Source organism: Orcinus orca, chromosome 1 (assembly GCF_937001465.1).
Source record: "Orcinus orca chromosome 1, mOrcOrc1.1, whole genome shotgun sequence".
Taxonomy (NCBI): domain Eukaryota; kingdom Metazoa; phylum Chordata; class Mammalia; order Artiodactyla; family Delphinidae; genus Orcinus; species Orcinus orca.
Window position 1 is genome coordinate 152,444,708 of NC_064559.1, and position 23,960 is coordinate 152,468,667.

General features: G+C 33.0%; 1 protein-coding gene across 6 annotated transcripts in view; it reads right to left on the reverse strand.

Annotated features, from left to right (window-relative positions):
• Nucleotides 1-23,960, reverse strand: part of LRRC7 (leucine rich repeat containing 7) — a 502,831-nt gene that overhangs the window by 194,933 nt on the left and 283,938 nt on the right. The window contains exon 8 of one of the 6 annotated variants that reach the window (XM_033407477.2): nucleotides 13,122-15,262. The exons of the other annotated variants lie outside the window; for them this stretch is intronic. Coding sequence (XP_033263368.1) covers nucleotides 15,256-15,262 — 7 coding nt within the window. The 3' untranslated portion in view covers nucleotides 13,122-15,255. Of the gene's footprint in view, nucleotides 1-13,121; nucleotides 15,263-23,960 lie in introns of those variants that run through there. 6 annotated transcript variants of the gene reach the window in all.

Below are 23,960 nucleotides of genomic sequence, written 5' to 3' on the forward strand. Positions count from 1 at the left end.
AAACTTTTTGATAATACTAAGCTAGCAAAGAAATGAATATATTACTACTTAATTAAATTAAGTACAAAGGTGCTTTTGGGATCATGAGAGATAATGTGCATTGACATCTATACACTAATATGTATAAAATAGATAATAAGAACATGCTGTATAAAATATTAAATTAAATTTAAAAAACAGAAAATATGTATAAAAGTATTTGCATAGCCTTTGCAGCTTTAATTGATTTTATTTTTTTTCCACTTTTATTGAGCTATAACTGAAATATAGCACTGTATAAGTTTAAGGTATACAGCATGATGATTTGACTTATATATATCATGAAGTGATTACCACAATAAGTTTAGTCAACATCCATCATCTCATGTAGATACAAAATAAAAGAAAAAGGAAAAATATTTTTTCCTGTGATGAGAACTCTTGGTATTTACTCTCTTAACAACTTTCCTATATAACATACAGCAGTGTTCATTATGTTAATCATGTTATGCACTACATCCCTAGTACTTATTTACCTTATAACTGGAAATTTGTATCTTTTAATCACCTTCATTCAATTCCCCCTCCTTGTCCCCTCATCTTTGGTAACCACAAATCTGATCTCTTTTTCTATGAGCTTGTTTGTTTTCTTGTATGTTTTTGAAGTAGAACTGACCTACAACACAATGTTAGTTCCTGGTGCACAACATAGTGATTTGACATGTCTATACATTACAAATTGATCACCATGATGTCTAGTTACCATCTGTCACCACACAAAGTTAAAACATTATTATTGACTCTATTCCCCATGCTGTACATTTCATCCTTGTTACTCATTTATTTTGTAACTAGAAGTTTGTACTACTTTCCCTCACCTATTTCACTCATCCTCCTGATCGTTTTTCCCTCTGGCAACCATCTGTTCTCTGTGTCTATGACTCTTTCTGTTTTGTTTTGTTTGTTCATGTGTTTTGTTTTTCAGACTCCACATGTAAGTGAAATCATATAGTATTTGTCTTTCTCTGTCTGACTTATTTTATTTAGCATAATACCTTCTAGGTCCAACAATGTTCAAAGTAGTTTAAGTTTTTTCCTTCCTGCATTTGAATTATCAATATTCTAGTTTTCCATTTTGACAATTTCTTTTTCATAAATTATTCTGTGGGTTTTTGTATGATTTCTGATGTTTATAATTTCAACTTTTCAGAAACCATGACTGTGATTCTATATATATTCTGTTTCTTTTATTTTTTATTACTTTATAGTTTTGAAAATATGGTAAAGATGTTAATATTTTTCAAGTTTGTATGCCTCTTCACTTTTATGTTTATTATATCTTCAAAGAAAATTACTCCACAAATCTTTTCTTCTAAATTCAGTTAATTAGAAAAATTATTTTTTATTATGATTATAAATTAAAATTATTAATTTTTCTTAATTTTCTAAATTAAGTTTCTTAAAATAATATTTGCCTCAGACTCAACTAGATATTTTTTCTTCTATGTATTTATTACTAGAGATTCTTCCCTTAGTATTTGAATGCTAAAACCTACATTACTGGTATATTTTTTCATAGTGTCTATCAATACATAGAAATAAAATTAGCTTTTATTTAATAATTGGAATGATATGTGCTTTTAGCTGCATATGTTCACTTAAAATAGCAATTTAGGAATAAATTTCACTTAGGATAACTTTTTGATTGGTCTTAACCAGGACTAATTTTTTCCCCATGGATATAAATTGGCATAAAGATTATCATTCTAAAATATGATTATAACAATCAGTACTTAGAAGTTGTGAAATAAAATATAATAGGATAGCAATCAGAAATAACGGACTGTACAATAGAAACCAAATAGAACAATGGGTAAAAAATCAACTCTAGATGAGACCATTGTGAAATGTGCCTCATAATGAAAGCTCATTTCAATCAAAGAACTGTAAAGGACACTGAATTCTAATAGCATTATTTCTTATGGGTAATTATATTTATATAAAGGCAATCTTGATTTAAAAAAGTCGTAAGTTCAGCCATTGATTCTCAACATGCTGTCAAAAAAATGATATTTCTGAACCTGAATTTTACACTTAGCTAACTGCCCAAAAAGGAAGAAAGGTCTGATTCTTCATATCATCATTATCATTGTAGACAAAATAACAAGTTGACTATCTTACTTTGGTACTACCCTGATACTTCATTTTACAAATTCCTTGTAAATTATGCCTTTTAAATTCATTAACCAAACAATTCTTTCTTTACTATAACAAACATCTCTTGAGTACATATCAGATGGCTAGGCTAAGGGCTGGCACTAAGATGTGGTCACTTCCTTCAGGTACCTCACAACTTAGTGAAGTGGACATAAAAACCTACAATTAACAATAATAATGGATAATATGAAATTTTTATTATGTGTTTAATAGTAATTCAAGGATTTACATAACAAAACACAGTCCCTGCCCTGATGGAGCTTATATTCTATGAGAAAATTAAGAAATTAAGTAATTTTGAAATTAATGTGTTAATGTATTATGCCTGGGATTCATGCTACCTAGCAGATGTCGTGTTTTGAGAACGTGTAATTCAGGAACTGACCCAGAGATGGCTTCATATCAGATAATATTGACATTAGAGGTTATGAGATGAAGAGTTCACCAGATGGAGAAGGCAGAAAGGGATTTTCAAGCAAGGAAAATGACACAAGCATCAGCATTCTCCTAGGTATTAAAGTATTCGACATGTTCGGGAAATAGAAAAGTATTTTCTCGGTAAAATTCTCAGCAACATGAAGGGACTCAGAGGACTTCTTTATTTCCTTAGTGTTAAAGCCCAAAGAAGACAGAAAGTTCTTTCTCAAAGCAGTTCACTCTTGGAGAAGACCGGTTCAGAGAATTATTCCCCTGTCAGGCCACAGTGGGTTATGTTCCCAGGACAAGTTGGACCTTCACACTGTGAGCAGAGCTCACAGGTCTTGCGAATGGAGAACCATCAGTGCCAAAATAAGAAGATGGAGCCCAAGTCCCTTTAAGGAAAGGAAGGATTGATTGTCCCAATAAAGCAATGGTAGAAAGAACTTGCCTCTTACTTCTCTATTTCCTATTTTGATGAATGTTACCACTACTTCCCTTGTAGCCTAAAATAGAAACTTGGAAGCTATTCTAAACTTGTTTTTTCTCTATCACCTTCCAAATTAGTCAATTACAAGCACCTGTTTATTCTACCTCTGTTATATGTCTTGAATATATGTTCTCTTTTCATCCTCTCTGCCTGACCCAAAGAAGGCTTCATATCAAATAATACTAGAATTAGGGTTTAAGAGATGAAGAGTCCCTTAGCTCCTCTCACTTGTTAGTTTCCTTACTTTTTGGTTTAACCTCTTTTACTTCTTGGACTATGGTGACCCAGGACTTGTAACAGCCTCTTTGCTAGTCTGCCTGCCTCCAGTTTCAGCTTCTTCCAATCCATACTTATCATTGTCACAAGAGCAATCTCCCAAATAATTTGGTCATGTCATTTCTGGGCTCAGAAACCAAATTATTTCAGGAAAAGGTCCAAATTCCTCAACATTGCATTCAAGGAAATTATAATTTGACACCAGTTTACTTTTCTGGTTTTATTGACTGCAACACCCCTACACATATTATAATCTACAGACATTTATAGTGTCCTAAATGAGCTAGGTTGTCTAATGGGAGCCATTCTCTGGTAGATTTATCTTTGGAGGATGTGAGACTAAATTTAGCCCTTTTAAATATACCTCAGAGGACTTCTCAGATTAAAAAATACAATTGAGAATAATTGAATTTTTATGAGGAGCAATTACTGGGGAAAATATTTGTTATGGTTTTGCCTCTTGAAAAGTATTAGGTTATCAAAATAATATATTATCAAATAAGCTGTTATACTTTTTATAGATCAAAAAAATACCAAAGCTTTTGGTTTGTATGCAACTAATATGAAGTCTCTCCTGCGAAGCTGAGCAATAGAAAATAATATTTAAAAATCTATGTAAGGGATGTAATGTACAACATGATGACTATAGGTAACACTGCTGTATGATATATATGAAAGTTGTTGAGAGGAAATCCTAAGTGTTCTCATCATAAGAAAACAAATTTCTTTTTCTTTTTTACTTTTTATTTTTATTGCATCTAAATGAGATAATGGTTGCTAATTAAACTTATTGCAGTAATCACTTCACTATATATATATATATATATATATATATATATCTCAAACCATTATGTTGTATACTTTAAACTTATACAGTGATGCACTTCAATTATATCTTGATAAAATTGGGAAAAAATGAAAAAAAACTAACTGTAAATGAGTCATAATGTATCCAAATAAAAGGAAATAAAAAACTTCTATGTAAAGAAGCTTTCCTAGAACGTCAGTGAAGTAGTAGGTAGAGTCTGTCACTATCTCCTAATTTAAGAACTATTAAAATAGACATTGATTCTGAGATTTACAATAAGGACCCAGAAGTAATGGAACCTCTATTACGGTGACTTCTAATTCCACGTGATGTGTTCTTTTGAACTAATCAACACCACTGGATCTTCTCTCTTCATATCAGTTCACAGGCAACCAACTCATTAATAATATCACTTCTTAGTTAGAGCAGGGGTTTTCAGACTATGGCCTGCAGGCCAAATCTGGTCCACTGCTTGTTGTTATATAGTCTACAAATTAGGAATAGTTTTTATATTTTTAAATAGTTGAAAAAAATCAAAAGAAGAATAATATTTCATGACATGAAAATGATATGAAATTCAAATTTTTCAGTGTCTATAAATAAAGTTTGGAACACAGCCATGCTTGTTTGTTTACATACTGTCTTTGGCTGCTTTTGTGCTACAATGACTGAGAAGTTGTGATGGAGACCCTATGGCCTACAAAACTTAAATATTTGCTATTTGGCCTATTGCAGGAAAAAGTTTGCTGATCTCTGATTTAAAGTGACACGTCTTATGGAAATGTTTGTGTCCCCTCAAAATTCATATGCTGAAGTCCCAACCCTCAAGGCAATGGTATTTGGGGGTGGGCCCTTTGGGAGGTAATCAGATTTAGATGAGGTCATAAGGATGGAACCTCACTTACCGCAATTGGATTAGTGTCCTTATGAGAAGAGGAAGAGAGACCAGAGCTCCCTCTTTCCCTGCCATGTGAGGATACAGCAAAAAGGCATACTCTTCTAGCCAGGAAAAGGGCCTTGTCTGGGGGACAGAATCAGCCAACACCTTGATCTTAGGCCTCCAGCTTCCAGAAATAATTTCCTGCTGTTTAAACCACTCAGTCAAGGCAATCTGAGCTGACTAATACAATACCTAATATTTGGAAATTATAGGCTTGGTAATATTTTAATTGGCTGCCCAGAATCTGGCATTTTGGTCATTTCCACTTTAGGAAACTTGGTAGGATGCAAAGCTTACCTACTGAAAAGGGAAGAGCAGCCCTGACAGCTGACAGCTGGTAGCTAGCCTGGTTGCTACCACCAAACCATAGTATTTCTCTGCTGATCATAAGCAATTACACAAAATTATCAGTTGAGAACTCTTCAGACGATGATGGAATAAAAAAAAACAAGTCAACTACAAAATCAGACCTGGATAGAGACAAAAGCAGACCTTGTGCTTCTATTACTATAAGGAATTACTATTTCTTCTCCAATGGCAGCTCCATTGGAGCTACTCTCCATTTTCCGGTCTCAAAGGTTAAAAAATGCCCAAATCTCCAATAACCAAATGCCCCACTTTCAGAGACTACCTGATCCAGAAAAATAACCACATTCTTAAACCTTCTCCAAAATCACCTAAAATCCCTCCTAACTCCCTCTTACTGAGGTGCTCCATGGTTTTCCATGGTATGCAGCCTCCCTTGCAGCAGCAATTAATAAACCTAATGTTGGTGAGTAAGTGTACATGGTGGTTTTTGGCTGCTGGGGATCAACATCCTTTTTAGAAGCCACATACCTGGTTTTCAAGCCTCTCTGGCATCAGTGAATTGGGAACAGGGGCTCTACAAGTCAGACACATACTCCCTTCTCGCCACAGAAGCTAACTGTGGAGAATTCATTATGGCTTGAGCAACAGCAGCAGCAGCAGCAGTGAAAGTAACACGTTGCAGGGTGATGGTGCAGTAACAGTGGTCAGTACCCAGTGCTTGCAGGGTGCCGGTGCAAACTGTGGCATTCAGCATTCAGTGGTGGCAATGATGGTATGACACCACACTGTTCTTTGAAAAATTGCTTTTGCCTTTTTTCTAAGTTTCACTTGTTGTCTTATAGCCCATTCTTTCATTTATTCAATGTTCTATCATTAAAGTCTCTTTCAACTTAAATCATGCAGAGTTGGTTATCGTGTGGCTAGTTAAGAACCTGTTGATACTGGAACAACATTCTACATAGTATCCCCCTAAGCAACTTCAAGCATTTGATGACCGAAATATAACTCTCTAGTCACAGATGCTCTTCTAAGTTCCAGGTCTAATTTTTTTTTATTGTTTACTGAACAGTTTTGAATATACCATATGAACTTCCAATTTATCATGTTGGAAACAAAATTAGTCATCTTCCCAGACCTCCTCTATTTCCTGCCTGTGAGTTGATACTACCTAAATCAGAAACCCATGACTAATTATTCACAAGTTCTATGGATTCTACTCTCTTTGAAATCTGTTTCTTCTCATCTCTATGGTCATTGTCATAGCTGTAGTTCAAAGTTTTGCTTCTCCCATGAATTACTTCCATGGCCTCGATAACTGGTTATTGTGTCTTCCATTGTGTCCTCTATAACACACTCTCCACTTAGGAGCCACAGATATCTTTTAAAAATGTAAATTATATGACGACAAATAAAATTTCATTTGCCAGAACAAAGTTGCTTCTAGAATAAAAATTCACATGATACTGGCATGTTCAGAAATGCTCTTGAGTTACTACTTCCAGGATATGTTCAACTGGAATGTGTAATGGTGTCTGTGATTCTGTCCAATAGAGATCCTTTTTGGTCACTATTGTAAGCAACAAGTGACTCTGCTAAAGGGAGTTTTAAAAATCTCTGCCAACCCTGTAGCACCAAGTGTCACAGGGTAAGTTGATTCTATGAAGCATTTATTTGTTCATTTAACAAATATTTATTAAGCATCTACTATGTATTAGGCTTTATTCTAAGATATAACACTGTAGATAAAAGTAAAACAGATAAAACCTCTGCCCTTGTAGAGCTACCATTTTAGTGGGAGAGATGTATGAGAAGGAAATAAACATAAATGTACAATATAGCATGTGGTGAAATGCGTTATGAAGAAAATAAAGCAGGGTGAGAACGATTGAGATCATCTGGAGAGCTTCTATTTCATATAAAGTGGTCAGAGAGAGCCATTGTTGAAAGTTAACATTTTATACAAGTTCTGAAGGAAATGAAGAAATGTTATGACATAATGTAGTGTATATAAACACAGAAGACTATACTGTATAAAATCATGACTTACATAGTTAGACTGTCTGGGATTAAATATGAACTCTGTCATTTACAAGACCTTATAACCTTGGGCAAGATATTTAACATTCCTGTGTCTCAGTTTCTCCATAAAATGGGAACAATATGAGTATCTACATTGTTGGATGGTGCATCTTAAGTAAGTTAGTAGATGTAAAGTGCTCAGAGCCCATGGTAAACACTCAAAAATAGAAGTTATTATTAGTTTGAAAAATGTATGGTAAAACAAAGAACTGAAGTTAGGAGGAAAAACTTTTAATATCACACAATATAATCCATAATTTGTAGACAGTAGGGGAAGCAAAACCTTCAGTAGAAAACAAATAATGAAGACTCAGTGGCTAAACTTGGAGCAGGTACACAAGAAACCAGAAAGAAAAATTATGTATCATTCATCCAAGTATTCGTTGAATACCTACTATGTACCAAGAACAGTGCCAGACAATGGACATGGAGGTAAGAAGGTTAGATATTACCTTCTTTTACAGAAATTTTATAATTTGACAAGAAAGACATACAGTAAAATAGTAATTACAGCAAAAGGTGTAAATGTAATGGTATAGAATGCACAAGGAGGATATTATAGGAGTATATAACTGGAATATTAATAAGAGCTATGAAATAAAAAGCATACATGCCAGATAACATATAGAAAATTATCTAGACCGAACCAAATTATTTCACTTTTACTTTAGCTGTTTAGCCTCACTTTTACTTTAACTGTTAATCAAAGTGTAAGATACCTATAGAAGAGTACGTAGCAGAAGTGTAATGCTCACTGAATTTTCATATACTGAACTGGTTACCCATGTAATCAATATCAAGATGAAGAAACAAAATGCTTTCAGAGTCCAAAAGCAGTCTCCCTCATGCACCCTTTTAGTCACTAATTACCTCCCAAAAGATAACCGCTATTATAATTTCTGGTAAGATAGACTAGTTTTGCCTCACATTATATTCTACATAAATGAAAACATATATATTCCTTGTGCCTGACTTCTTTCCTTAAACATTCATACAGAGACTTGTACATAACCATTCAGAGCAGCCAACTCGTAACAGAGAAAAACTGGAAAAAACTTTCAACTCAGATATCCATCAAGAAGGGAAAAGGTAAAGAAATTGTGCTATATTTATACAGTGGAATACTATTCAGCAATAAAAATTGATAACCATTATAACATAGACAAATAAAATAATAATACTCATTGAAAAAAGCCATATTCCCCCCAAAAAGATAATATACTCTAAGATAATACTTACATAAAATTCTGGAAACTAATTCTTCAAACTAATCTGTAGTGATAGAAAGCAGAATAGTATTTGCCTGGGTGGGGAGTGAGTAAGCAGTGCCATGAGGAAACGTTTTTGGGCGATGGATATGTTCATTATCTTTACTGTGGTGATGCTTTTGGTGGTGTATATATGTTTCAAAACTTATCAAATTGTTACTTTCAATATGTGCAATTTATTAGATATCAATTATACTTAAATAAAGCTGTTTTTTTTTTAAAAAAGAAGAGTTGGATACTTTACTAACAAATGTTACCAAAACTTTCCCAAATTCAATATGTATTCAAATCTCTAAAAAAAGATATCCTCACATATCCTCAAAACTTCAGTCCAGTTTGAGTGAACTCTACCTTGCTGTGCCATGGTTATTAAGAACAAGGCTTCTGAGTCAGGCTGCCAGGGTTGGAATCCTTCCACCTCACCTTACCAACTTTGTGACATTGGGTAAGTAATTTCTTTATGTTTCAGTGTCCCTACTTATAAAATAAGGATGGTACTAATACCTACTTCAGAGAGTTAATGTAAGGGCTATATGAGTTAATATTTGTAAAGAATTTAGAACTCAATAAATATTAGCAATTATATGACCTATAAGAGTTAAATTCTAGTGCCTATATTAGGTAAAATTAAATGGCCAGTATTCCTTGCAAAATTCACTGAATTAGGCTTATTTCTCTTTATTGATCTAACCATTATACTGGCATACAAAACACTACTCGAATAGGCTTTTCTCTACTTTTCAAACCCCATCTCTTTTTATGCACAAGCCAATACATGCAACACAAATGAATCTCCTAGTATTTTGCATAATTCATCAGTTTCCATTCATCTCTCTGCTTTTGCACATGATTTTCCTTGGCTAGACTATCTCTTCCACAGAACCAAAAACTCAGTGAAAGGGCTCAATATATCTTTGAAATTCTCAACACATAGTACAGTGCTCAATTGTAAGTTTTCAATAAATGTTGGGCAAGTTTTCCTTGATTCTAATTTTCATTCTCTTATTGAGTTTTCCGTCACTGTGTTAAATACATTTATTTCTTGTGCCCTAAGCTTGGTATTAAAGGAATATACTGTTTTGCTCTTCTGTTAAAATTACTAAATGACAAAACTAGGACAACAGTTTATAGATTGCCATCTCAGTGTATCCATATTTACTGCTGTTTTTTAATCCTCTTTATTTCCAAGTCTTTCTTTTTTAACAATTTTAGATGCCTATATAAACCTGTTGATCCAGAGAGAAGACTGATGAGAATTACATTCTTCTGCTTTTTCCTAAAAATTTTCCAGTTTCTATTTGTTTTCCTAAAGAGTAAAATGTATATCAATTATGTACACAGAAAAAAAAGTTTGATTTCAAGCATGATCAATTTTATATTAAAAAGCAAATTTAGAAATATCTTAGAGTAACAAATGCTTTGACGTTAGAAGCTACGTAATTTCTATATTTACTTATATCAAAAATACTGAAAGCACATTGTTCAGTAATTACTATAGAAACATCCTGAACTACTTAACTGTATTTTGTGGTAATTACCATAGAAAAAAATTATATTTCAAAGTTTTACCAGTTTTTGTGAAATCCTTCTGCAAAGCATCAACTTAAAATGAAAATTGCAATTCTAAACATTTGTCCTCAAGAAAAACTATAACATAGAATTAATGTACACCAATAAATAACATAAGCTGACACAAAAATCAGTGCATTGTCTGCAGGGCTAAGAATGTTATTTATATAGTGGCAAATAACATTAAAGTTCTTATTACCTGAATGGAAAATATCTTTTATGCCTTCCTTACCAGGTTAATGTGCAGATCAAAAAATTACTATTGAAGGCTTTGAAAAATATAATACACGTTCGCTGTATAAGGTATTGGTACCTTTACAATCTTGTATGTTAGGAAATGCTAAAGAAGAAATCACCTTGATTTTAAAAGGTTGGAAAGATAAAACTGATAGTTAAAGACACTCAGCCATAAATTAAAGGCAGGAACAAAACCTTACATTATCACAAATAAACTGACACTCATAACCTTATGAAACTCATTGATCATCTCCTTAATTTATCATTATGAGGACTGAATGGTTAATCTGTGATTCCAGAACCCAAAACGTACCCTGATGTATTTTTTTTTAATGGAAAACACCTCAAAAGGATAAGCAATTCTTGCCATATGTGACAAATATCTATAATCTAGAAGAGGCATTTATAGGATTTGATTCCTAATCAAGTACCTTGGAGATAAATCAATCAAGAGCAACATCAGCATAAATAATTTGAAGTTGCTAAAAATATCATTTAAGCAGGACTACAATCTGTACGTAAAACAGTGAAGTCAGTACATTATGGAGCACAGGAGAGAGAAATGGGCTTGAATCCAGGTTCTGCCACTTTCTACTCTGCTTAATTTCTGAGACTCAGTTTCCTCGTCAGTTAAAAAAAGTGACAAGCCATACCTTACACTGTTATAAGGTTTAATAAAATAAGGTTCGTGGATAAAGAGCCTAGTATATCTACTAAATAAATATTTGTTCCCTTTCACTGTCAAGGAATTCAAGACCACTTATGCGCTAAAACAGTTTTGTCTAGATTACTGTTTTACTGGAGGGGAAGACAAAGATTGAGATGTAGTGCATATGATTTCATCTATCTTCAGTGCCAGCCACTCACAAGAGACTGAAAAAATGTGTACTGCACTGTGTATTTGCTTTATTTATGAAATGTTGCTGTAACATTTATTTTCTCTTTTTTGAGTTTTTAACTGCTGCCTTAAATGCCAACTCTTCCTTATTACTCATGTAGTCAAAAATTTTTAGCAGCTGTCAGTTAGCCAGGACCACCTCAATCCACCTTTCAACTTTTACTTCCACTGCTCATTTTAACTTATCCAACCATCAGCAAAATCAGGGCATTCCGTAATACGCCCTGTACGTTCTTATATCCTTCATTTCCTCTGCAAGTATACTGCTGCTTTCTTCCCAATAGTTGAAATATAACTTCCCCTTTAAAACCTAGATCACATGTTCTCAAATATGTCCTCCTTACCTCTCCCTGGAAGTAATCTTATTTTCTTTAAGTATTTGGGGGGATTACTTTTCTTCCTTTCTTTTCTTTTTTCTTCATTAGCTATGCATACTATTTGCAAGCCACCATTCTAGGTATTCTGGAAAATGAATAAAACAGCCTACCTTGTCCTCAAGAAATCTACAATTTAGAAGAATGTAAAAGGCAAGTACATAAATAAATAAGACAGAAAGATAGATGTATAGGCCTGATACATTGGAAGATTAAAGGATGGATAGTAAGAAACCAGTCAAGTAGGTGAAGAGAGAAGAGAAAGGGCAGGATCATTACCTTACTTAAAAGATATCTGCTAAATTTTAGAATGATGGACTAAAACTATATTTTAGTAATTCAAATAAAAGTGACACCTATACAAGTACTCAACAATATTCTAGTAGCCTGAGTAATTGAGACTTCTGGTTTTCTGCCAATAAATACATATAAATTATCAGTCTTTATCCAATTTATACTGATTGCTGTAGCAGAAGCAAATAATATAAAACTGAAAACACCTAATATAACTTTGTTATGTTTTGTTTATGACTAAAAATTTGTAAAATAATCATATTCTTTTGTGACAAAATTTAGATCTGCCAGTTTTGCTCCAGGAAAAGTTGACTCGATTTAAAAGAAAATAAAAATGGCAGAAATCGTAGTTGGTAAAATTTGATATGAACAAAAAAATAGGGATAGGAGAGTATATGAAATTCTTAATAAACATGCAGGAACCTGTAATTTCTGAGAAACATAGGGAGATGTATTCTATTTTCTAAGACGCTGCTAAGAGCTATAAAAGTTGCCTTCTCTTCATGAGATGTCAATAAGATGTTGAAAGGCAATTCAATATGTTGCTCAAATGGTGGCCCAGGTTCCCAGAAGGGACACTTATCTTACAAAGAAGGAAGGGTTTCTGTTGTAATACTTGGTATCCTGGAGAATGGGTAAGCACCTATTGTGCTGCCTTCTTCTTAAGAGTTATTTTTGTTTTAGTTATTATTGTAGATTTAGTCAAATTCTGGTTTAATATGCATATTCCACTACCCATGAATGTATAATCAATAGAATATATTTCTAAAAGATAGCTCAATAGGAGATTACTGTTATTTCAATAATAACAAATGTACATAAACACATCTTATCCTTTTACCAGTTTATCTAGTTTAAAAAAATATAGAGAGAAAGGCTAAAAATTATGTAACTTTATGAAATGAACACATTTAATATTTTTGTTAAATTGGTATATGTGACTCCTCTCAGCATAAAAGATTAGAGTGCCATAAACATTGTGAAGGAATTTATAATCACTTACACTTGTTGGAACACTACAGTGACATAGCATGAACAGTGGGCAAAAACGAATTAAGTATCATATTCAGTGGTATTTGATTTAATTTTTTACTTTTGTAATCACTTCTGCTGATGCGGTTTTAAACCATTCCAACTTGATAACAATTATTTGTTACTTGTTAATGTCTTTTCCTTAAGAAAAGTTTCCTTTATCCTATATATACCAGGTCTCAATTGTAATGTTATCATAAGACCAGGAATGCAGCATGATTTGCTGCAGTTAGGTCACGCCACCAAAATAATTATCAAACAGAACTACTGCACTATGCTGCAGATTTTAACTGCAGCTCTGTAAGACTTTTAAAATTTAACAGTGGAAAATCCAGTTCCTTACTTGGAACATGATAGAGGAAGAAGTATTTCTTAAATACTTTAAAGCTACTTTCATGCAGAATGTTTTAAGTAATCTTGAAAATGGCATTTGAAGGACATGATGAGAGCACATTATAAAACTATACTAAAATAGCACAATTTGTTTTAAAGCAGAGTCAGAGATTTACTTTTGTGTTCTTAGAAGAGCAACATACCTTTCAATATACAGTTTCTAGAGACATATGCAATATATTGTGAAAATGACAGAAGTAAATGAGTATATGACACACAGGTAAAAACTATGTTGTACAAACTCAATTAAGTAGTTTTATGAATTTTTACATAAGATCTTTATAAGTACTCATGGAAAAATCAGTGTTTACACAATTTTAACTAAAAAAACAACATCCACTTTCAAATATATATGTACTTTTTACAAAGGTCTATGCATTTAGGGCCATTATTTTATAAATTCACATAATTAAAATACATTAAGACAGAATGGAAATATTCAGAAAAGTACATTTCAACTCCGTAGTGTAGATTTGGCAAAAAATGACAATTTGTAATTTCCTAAATAAGGAAATAAAACAGAAAAAAACAAAAAAAAAAACAAAAAATAAAAATACTATTAAGGTCAATGTATCTATCCTGCTCATATCTGGTTTAGGCAAAGAATGTTCAAATTATATTTAATCAAGCAATAGTTCCAATAGAACTAGTATAAATTCTTTATATCGTGCCTTGTTCCAAAAAGGAGTGAAGATGGGGTGAAGAATGAATTTGTTGTACTGCACCAAGATGAAGATCTCTGGATGCTGAATTTCAAACTCTTCAAAATTTCAATATGAAATATAACCTACTTTTCTAAGTCAAATGTATAACATGTTAAAAGCAAATGCACCCATTGTGTCAACTTTTATTTATTTTGCAAAGACATCATTACAGAGGTTCATTCTACATGCAAATTGAAATGTTATAAGTCATTGAACTGTATAGATAAGGCCAATGTGGTTAATTAACAAATGTGTTTTATAGCTACAAAATAACTATTTCACATTAAATTACATAAAATGAAAGGATATATAAAACCAATCAATCACTGGCCTTTCATATTTTGACTGGGACCATCTGGGAATAATCTTTCACTTTGCAAAATAAGTTCACAATGGAACATCACTAGGTGGTCCACACAGAAAACCTGGGCAACCCTATTCAGTCTCTGAAGTATATAACTGACTAGAGAAATTCTCTTATTTACTTCATTAGGATGTCTTTTAAAATGATGGTTTATTCTGATCTAGTCAAAAAAATTTATACAAAAATTATATGTGACAGCAGCTTTATATAAACTAAGAGTGAAATAAACTGGACAAAGATATGAGTATTAATGTTTTTCTAGACTGATAAAATTTCACGTTAATTGAAAGTTAAGGCAACTGAACACACTTGGAAAAAAAATCAGGTTGCTCTATATTAGTCAGAAATGTTATTGTTAAGCTTTAACAAAGACCAAACATTTTGCATAACACTAGGCAGTAAGAAGGTAGCCCCCGTCAGCAGGTAGCACACCAAAAATGTTTGGTTTCATAATACAGTTTGGGAGAACTACCTCTACAAAGTCTATTCGTGCTGATGCTCCTGATGCTGCCATTTCTGGTGCCCGAAAGCTGCTGCCTCCACATCCTCTGTTGTAGGTGTCACTGTATAGTCTCAGGCGATTGGGCAAGGGGCACACTCTGGATCTTCAGATGCTAAGATGAGAAAAATCAATTTCAATGCCCAAAAGATGGAACTCCTAATGCAGAAGGCGACTAAAATAGTTACCAATTGGTCCACAGCACAGGGACGTGAAATTTTTGTTTGTTTTCATATAATTCTATATAAATAGGTTATAAACAAGATTTTCATAAAGTGGTACGGTTCTAGGATTAGACAAGTACTAGATAGGATAGAAACAGAAAATCAGACTGAGTGGTATTTGACAAGATGACTAAAAACATGCATACTTCCTAAAAGAAGAAAGCAAAATATTCATATAAAAATCATTGCATAATAAACCAGTCTCATGAAAATAACTTGCTTAAACTTTTATTTCCAAGGTTATTTCTACTCATTTAAATTAACTCTACAATAACAAGCATTATTGATGTCTGCTGTTTAAGGCAGAACACAAATGAGCCCATTGGTATTTTACTCTGAGTTTGTGTCCCTTTTTCTCTTTGAAAATAACAAAATTTGGTTTATGAATGTCCTCTGTTAAATAAAATTTTCTTTTCAAATTTATCAGTTCCCATCATATGTAGAATAATTCAGCTTAATCTATAGCGTTTAACAAAAGCTCTTATATGAGATAACAACACTGAAGAAATCAGTGAGATACAGAAGGGAACATACTGTAAAAAAGTACATTTTATTATATTAAAAGAATTTTGAGTGGAAGAAAGTTTTGGGTTGTAAAAAATAATCATTCCTTCTATTTATTTTTTACTAAATATTTAAAAAACAACTTTTGTCCAGTATCTTCATGTTTTAATAAAAACATGTGAAATTTGTATCTTGAAACATATTTTTAAAAAATAATTGATTTGATTTTTTAAATGATATATGCATATATGAGAACAAAATCATTTACAAAGTATTTACCATCTCTGGAAACACAGCAATAGCTCAAATTAATATACAATGAGTTTTGAATTAAATCAGTAAAATAACCATCATTTTTATTTTAAAAATTGGCATTTTTATGACAGTCATTTATACAGCTTGTGCACCTGAATCCACTATATATGATATACTGTAAAGTGACAAATGATCACAAATTATAACAACAAACTCTTACTGAACATAATTTTTCATCAGGAGCCATCCTGAATCAATTAATCACGCTATTACTCTACCTTAATTTTTCTCTCCTTTATTTCCAGAAAAGCCACCAATCGCATATTTTAATTAATGACTTATACATATTTCACTTACAACTTTGATGTACATTTTATTCAAATTAATTAAATGCTACAATTTTACTAACATATGATTTAAAAATTGGATATGCGTAAATAGCAAAACAAAGCAAATTATGTTTTCCCAGATAAATGCAATTATGGTTATACATAATATTAAATGATGACTGAATAGTTTATCTGCATTAGAAATTTCTCTTTGCTCCAGTTAGACTTACATTTTCAATTAAAAAAATAAAAACATAATCTTAAATTACAATATTTTTTCATACAACTGAAATTAATGCACATTAATCTTAAAACATTTTCATAGTAGAAAGAAAGAACTAGAGTCTTCAAATCCATATGATTATTAATTACATTGTAACTTGGCAAATGTTCTAAAAGTTGAACAATTCAATGCTTACATTAGGTAGATTAAAAATGCACAGAGACTGAGCAAAAATTACCTATCTGTAAGTTTAATTGACAGGCAATACATATACAGATTATTTGTGAGGATATTTTGTCTCAGGTTCTGCTAGACTTTTAGTTTTATTTATGTATTTTTGGGTATAATATTAAACAGTTATTTAAAGAGGTGTTTATGGACAAATTGATATAGCTATTCCACATTATCTTAACTCTCCCAATATATGTTTATTAAGTTCACGTTCTTAATTTAGTGATAGAAGGAAAATATCAACATGTGCCAAGTGTTACAAAGATGTTATATTTCCTATTTCATATATACCAGTATGTTTTATAAATTAGATGAGGATAATTCTATATAGCTCAAGTTCAAGCTCAAGTTGAATATAATTGTGCACTTTGTGTATTTTTCTTAGATAATTTGAAATATGCAACTGGATATCTGCCAAACTCAAAACAATGAAATCTTAGTGTTTTGTTTCAGATCTTTCTGCCTTATCATTTGACCTTCCCATAAGGCATATAGATTATTCAAGAATGAATTTGTTTCACAGAATAGTAATATAGCAGTCAGTAATCTCATCCCACTATTGAACCAGCCAAAATTCAACACCAGCTGAAAGCTTAAAGTATTACAGCACACAATTTGGCTTTGAAGATAGTGAAGCTAGGGCACAAGTACAAATCATTTTCTTTAAACATCACAGTGATCAAAAGATAAATCTTTATAATGGCAAGTGACATTTTATTCTTTAAATACATTGCATAAAATTTTTCAACCTATGTGTCATTTTCAGTATGAGATTATTAAAACTCAATGAATCAAGAATGTGCTTTTGTTACAAAATGCAGTCATCTAACAGAATAGTCTTTAGCTGACTAGTAAGAAAATTTAAAACATATATTATTATATATATAAAAGTTGAATTAATAAATAAAATTGTGTCCAAGCTAAATCAGCTTATGAAATTCCTTTGCTTTAAAATATTCCATATAACATTTTGAAATATTTTGTTGATATCCTAAGGTATTTCAAAGGCACTTAATAAATAAATGTAAGAGTGTTTTCTCTATGGCCTCCAAGTCACTACAGGATTGCATTAAGAGATAGAAAAGAGAGGGAGTGACAGATTCTGTTTGGAGAATTGAATAAATAATTCTAAGACATAATCTGTGATCTAAGTCTTTATGTTGCAATAAAAGATTACCATACAGTGAAAAAGAGGGAAATCTAGGCACAGGGCATTACATGTATGAATTTATTAAAACTTTAAAGCAAATAACTTATTGGAAATGGTGAGATATTCTTTCCTGAAGAAGCTTAATATGGAGAGGATTGTTAAAAGATGAAGCAACTTGTCAAGTGTCCTTACATACTTATTTTTATACTTCACTTTTTTTGTTCAACTGTAAAGGTGTTTCGGGTGAAATTCTTACTTGTGGTCTTGATCCTGAACCCTAGTAACATTTTCTAGGAAGCACCTGGTTTAAGTTTTCTTCTCTTTCTTCTTCAGTGTTATCCTCTCCACTTTTTTTTCCCCTTTGGGCTGCATGCAATCTACATCTCTGCTGCCTCCTCTTCCATGTACACCTTATACCTAGCTCACGTCCACATTTATTTCTTGTTCATTGAACTAAAATTTATTGAGCATCTACTGTGTTCCAGGCAATGTATTAAACAAAGGAGAGCAAGATGGGTTGGTGTCTGTCCTACTTTCTTCTCTTCTGAAAAGGGTAGTCTATTTTACTTCCTCACCATTCACTCACCAACCCACAGCTCTCTGGAATTCTAGTCCTTCCAAGTTAATAAAACTGCCTCACTTTTAGGGAGTTAGTATTACTAGTGGTTAATCATGCCAGTTTTGGTGACAGAAAGAAGCCTAGAGCTGACTTCCACTGATCTGCTGCTGTCTGTTGATCTTGAGATAGTACTTTGACTTTCCAGAGCCATTGTTTTCTTAATCTGTAAAACAGACATAATAACCCTTCTCTCAGTCTTAAGTGAAGCTCAAAATGAAATATAATTATATGTTTTATAATGCTTCACCCAGTGTCTAGCACATAGAAGTTCAAGGAATTGTCGTTAAGTATCCACGTCCAAAAGTCCGTCTATTTCCAAATCCAACTAACATTTCTCAGTTTTTGTCTTTAGGATCTCAAAGCTCTCTTTGACTATTGATTATTCCCTTCATCAAAACACTCTACTTCCTTAGATTCTATGATGAGGCACTCTTCTGCTTTACCTCACATTTTCATATCTCCTTCATGGGCTCATTCTCTGCCTGATCTGTAAATTTTGGTTTTCTGTTCTAAGTCCATTGCTCTCATCACTCAGATACACTGATCTGCTCCCACTGTTTCAAATAGCATATGTACTAATGATGCTCAAATCCAGAATTCCATCCCAACAATCTGTCTTTGAGCTTCAGATTCCTATATCTAACTCTATACTAGGTATAGAATTGAATTTTCCCAAATTGAATTCATTATTTCCCCTCTAACCTAGCTGTTCTCTCTGGAATTATTATGATTACATGTGTTTTACATTCCTTGATTTATATACATTCACTGTTCGAAACAACATAATGATTTCTTGCCTACATTATTAAAACAGCCTGTTCATCCATCTTTTCTCCCTCAAATCCATATTCCACATGGTTAACAAAGGAAATTTAACCATATCACTCTCTGTTATGTGCTGAATTGTGTCTCCCCTTCCTCCAAATTCGTATGTTGAAGTCTTAACCCCTGGTAACTCAGAATAGGACTGTATTTTTAAATAGGTCTTTAAAGAGGTCATTAACTTAAAATGAGGTCACTAGGGTGGACCTTAATGTAATAAGGACACCAGTTGTTGGTGTTCTTATAAGAAGAGGATATATGGACACAGATTCATGGAGGGAAGACCATGTGAAGACAGAGAGAGAAGTCGGCTCTGTGCAAGTCAAGGTAGGGGACCTAAGAAGAAACCAGCCCTGCTGACACCTTGATCTTAGACTGCTAACATCCAAAATTGTGAGAAAATAAATTTCTCTTGTTTGAGCCAGTCTGTGTTACTCTGCTGTGGTGACCCTAGCAAATGAATACACTACCCTGTGTATATATGCCTTTAACAGATGCTCAGAGTACACTGGATAGAATCTCAACATAACAAGCTGTCATAGGGCTAACACACCTTCCTATCTAGCTTCCTTTCTGACCACACTCTGACATCATGAATGTTTCAACAACCCTCAACTGCTTACAGATCCCTGTGCACACTGTATTCCTCACTTATGTACCTCTATTACTGTTATCCTCTTCATCTGGTTAATTTCTATCTAGACCTTTAAAGTCAGCTTAATCATTATCTTTCCAGGAAGCCAACCCTTACCCTAAATTAATTTTTGAGTAATGCACATAGAAAACTTATAAAATATAAATAAATAGAAAGATGGGGAAAAGTCACCATAAATGTTTAACCCTAGTAGGACCAATATAACTCTAATGCTTTTCTTTCTAGCCTTTTTAAGGCCAATTTTTACACAATTGACATTTTACTGCACAAGCAATTTTGTTTTCTGTTTTTATTTGATAGGATATTACTATTTGAGCATTTTCTTATTAAAAACATATTTTTAATGACTTCATAAAATATCTCACCATGTTGACTTATCTCAATTAATCTAATCATTCTAGTAGAACTAGAAATTCAGCCCTGATTGCTCTGGGCTTAATAATGAATTTTATGGTATTATTCTCAAACTTCTAATTCTAGATTTCTCTCCTGGTCTTTGGATCTGTGTATCAGTTGGACCTCTTCATCAGAGCATTTCACTAAAACTTAAATCAGTCCCAAACTAAACTCAATATTTCTAACTAGTATCTGTCCTACCCCTTCTATCTCTCCCAAACCTACTTATATATCTGTTTATAGCACAATAATTCACCAACTTTTCCAAACAAGCAACCAGTGGTTCATCCTGATGTCTCTTTTCCTTCAATCTTTCCCAACTCAAATTCAATCATTTACTAAAGTGTTTTTGACTCTGTATTCTAACTATATCTTGTGTCTTTCCTCTCCACTCCATTGTTATTCATTTAAACTGGTCCACATGATCTTTAAGCTATTGAAACGTTCTCTAACTCCATCTCTCTGTCTCCAGACACCTCAATTCCTTCCTCCATAAATTTGCTTCATAACTGCCAATGTAACTGTTAAAGATTCAAAGTGATCATGTCACTCCTTAGCTTAATATTCTTCAGTGGATCATTGAATCTTTCAACATCGTGTTCTGACCCTTTAAATGGCTCTGTACTTAGGGTTTTATATGTTTTATTCAATCCTTCTTGCACTCCTCTGAGGGAATCAGCTGACTTCTCCATTCTTAAAGAACTTCCCTTAAAGAACTTTCTTGTGACTCTTTACTTATGTATCTGTTCTCAGACTGGGAACTTGCAAGAACAAGTTATAAAACTAAAAAAAATTGCTAACAGATCTAAATATCTATGTTGACAAAAATCTTCACTGTAGGTTCACGGTAGGAAGGATATTAAAAGAGAAAAAGGAGACTAAAAACTAAGCAACTTGTAATAAAATCACAACCAGAAACAAAATAAAAATATTTTTTATATTTCTAAGTTCCTTTGGCATGGAAACGTATGATAATTTTGTAATAGAGCCTTCACTAAACTAATGTATTTATACCAGTGTCCCTAAGGGCCTGAAAAAATATGACGTAGTACTCCAACTGTGAGTATAAATATATATGTACACTTTTCAAGGTTTACTAGATTCACAAATGTTGGAAAAACTAAACATATTGCTAAAAACATGATTATTCTAAGAATAACTCAATAAATCACAAGCAGTAATCAATAGAGGTACACATTCATCATTTCAAGCATGGAATCTTAATGGAGCCTTGACGGTAAGCAATAATTACCAGAGGAGTACTAATGCAGAATTGATATTCAGTGCTAACAAATTAATTTTGAAGCTAATTGAAAAGAAACTTTGGTTTGAATAACACCACTATAAGTAATGGTTATTGTTATGATTTTTATTATGAATTTTAAGAATGTTCTGATGTATACCTTATATGGGACACCTGGTAATACATATATTCTTAAGGCAGAATTATAGTAAGATGTTTTATAAATAGAAAATGGTAAGTAACCCTTGAAGTCAGAAGGTCTGTGTCTAAAAAGTCTGGATGCCATCAGATCCTAACCTTTAAAAGTTCTTTAAATTTACTTTGGGAGGATGAAATGACACACCGTTCTACCATCCAGCCTGCTGCCATGGGCCACACATTGCTGGTTCTTCAGATTCTCTTTAGCTTTATGGCTATACTTCCAGACCCTGCAGCCACCCCAAGCCTGACACAGCAACCCTGTCTCCCTTGAAAACCACAACTCCCATAAAAAAAAAAACCCAAACATTAGCTTTAGTGGAGAGGAAGTAGGAAGACGACTCCACTTTCTCTCATTTTTACTATCTATTCTTTTCTTTTCAGACCTGGTGACTTACACACACACACACACACACACACACACACACACACACACACACACCAAATCTCCTTTTTCCATTAGAAGACTCACTCACCTTCCTTTCCAATATTTGAGTGTTAGAAATGATAACAGACTTATAGAAAAAGCATCTTGTTGAATTTATCTTAGGTTTCATTCCTTTGTCATTTGAGAATTTGCCACCTTGACAAATGCAAATCAACTCATGATCAAGTGTTAGATAAGATATATTTAGACACAGTTATTCCTTTCCAAATATTCCATATACCCCAAAATGTCCTTTTCCTTTTAGCAGTAGCACCTAGGAGTTTTGTCTTCACTCATTACTGTTGGTGGATCCGAAGTTATCCTGTTCACAGGTTGATTTTTCGGATAATTCCTGAGGTGACTGGTACTTTGTTCAGATACTCTGCCTCTCTGTCATCTATATAAAAAGAACTGTCATCAGTGGCTCACTTATTCTGAGACTCTTAAGGACCTTACTTCCTTGGCTGCTGGAATCTAATCTAATTGGCTATTAGTGTTGACTCCTAAAATTTCACTATTGCTCCATTCTAACAGCCACCCTTAGTTCTTCCTCCTAATAATTAGGGTTCGTGTAGCCTAATGCTTGATATAGCTGGTACTTAATGAACATCTGCTGAATATTGGATGGGTGTTTTACAGATGGTCAACTGACACCTCTACTAGGACCATAGCTGGTATATAAGTACCTGCACTAGTAATTAGTTTACCCTTTTTGGACAAGGGAAGTTATTTTCTCTAGATTTCTTGTGGGTAATGTGAAAGTAGTTCCCCTCTGCTAGGATGTTCTCCAGTAGAATAACTAGAATCACCCTATTTTTATACTGGGTTGGCCAAAATGTTCATTCAGGCTTTTCTGTAATATGTTACAGAACACCCGAACGAACTTTTTGGCCAACCCAATACTTTCTGTTCAATACTCAATCTGTCCCTAATGGCTAACTGCAGCAAACAACTTTCTGCTTGCAAACATGCTGAGAGTTTCTCAAGGACCAGCTTATCTTTGTGCCCTCATGTTCCTCTTCACTAGAAAAAAATAGTCAACTTCCCTAGCAGAGCAGTTGTTGCCATATACTAATTAGTAAGTCTAAGCCTGCACTATATTTTATTTGTCTAAATATTCAAATTTCTCTAACATATGGTATTGCTCCCATGATTCCATGTATCTAGTGAAAAAAGATTGTCACCATACCTTTTTCTTCTTTGGTTACAGAGTTCCTACTGAAGATTAGAGGTTTTTAATACCCTTTGTTTTCAGGGTTAATATACTTTGTTTAAGTTTGTGTTTCATCAGTAGTAGAAATCTTGCAAACTGTCCTTCAATCTGATAATATGATTGCTGTGTTGCCTTACCTTCTAACATTTCAAACATAGGGCTATGGATAGTTAATGTTTTTTTCTTAACAACAAACATGGAATATATTTAGTGAACTTATTACTGAGTGCTACCCTCTATAGTGCTTGGAAGATTTAAATGTCTTCACTACCCTTCTGATCTGGCCAATATATTTTTTCCACACTTTTTTTTTAACATCTTTAT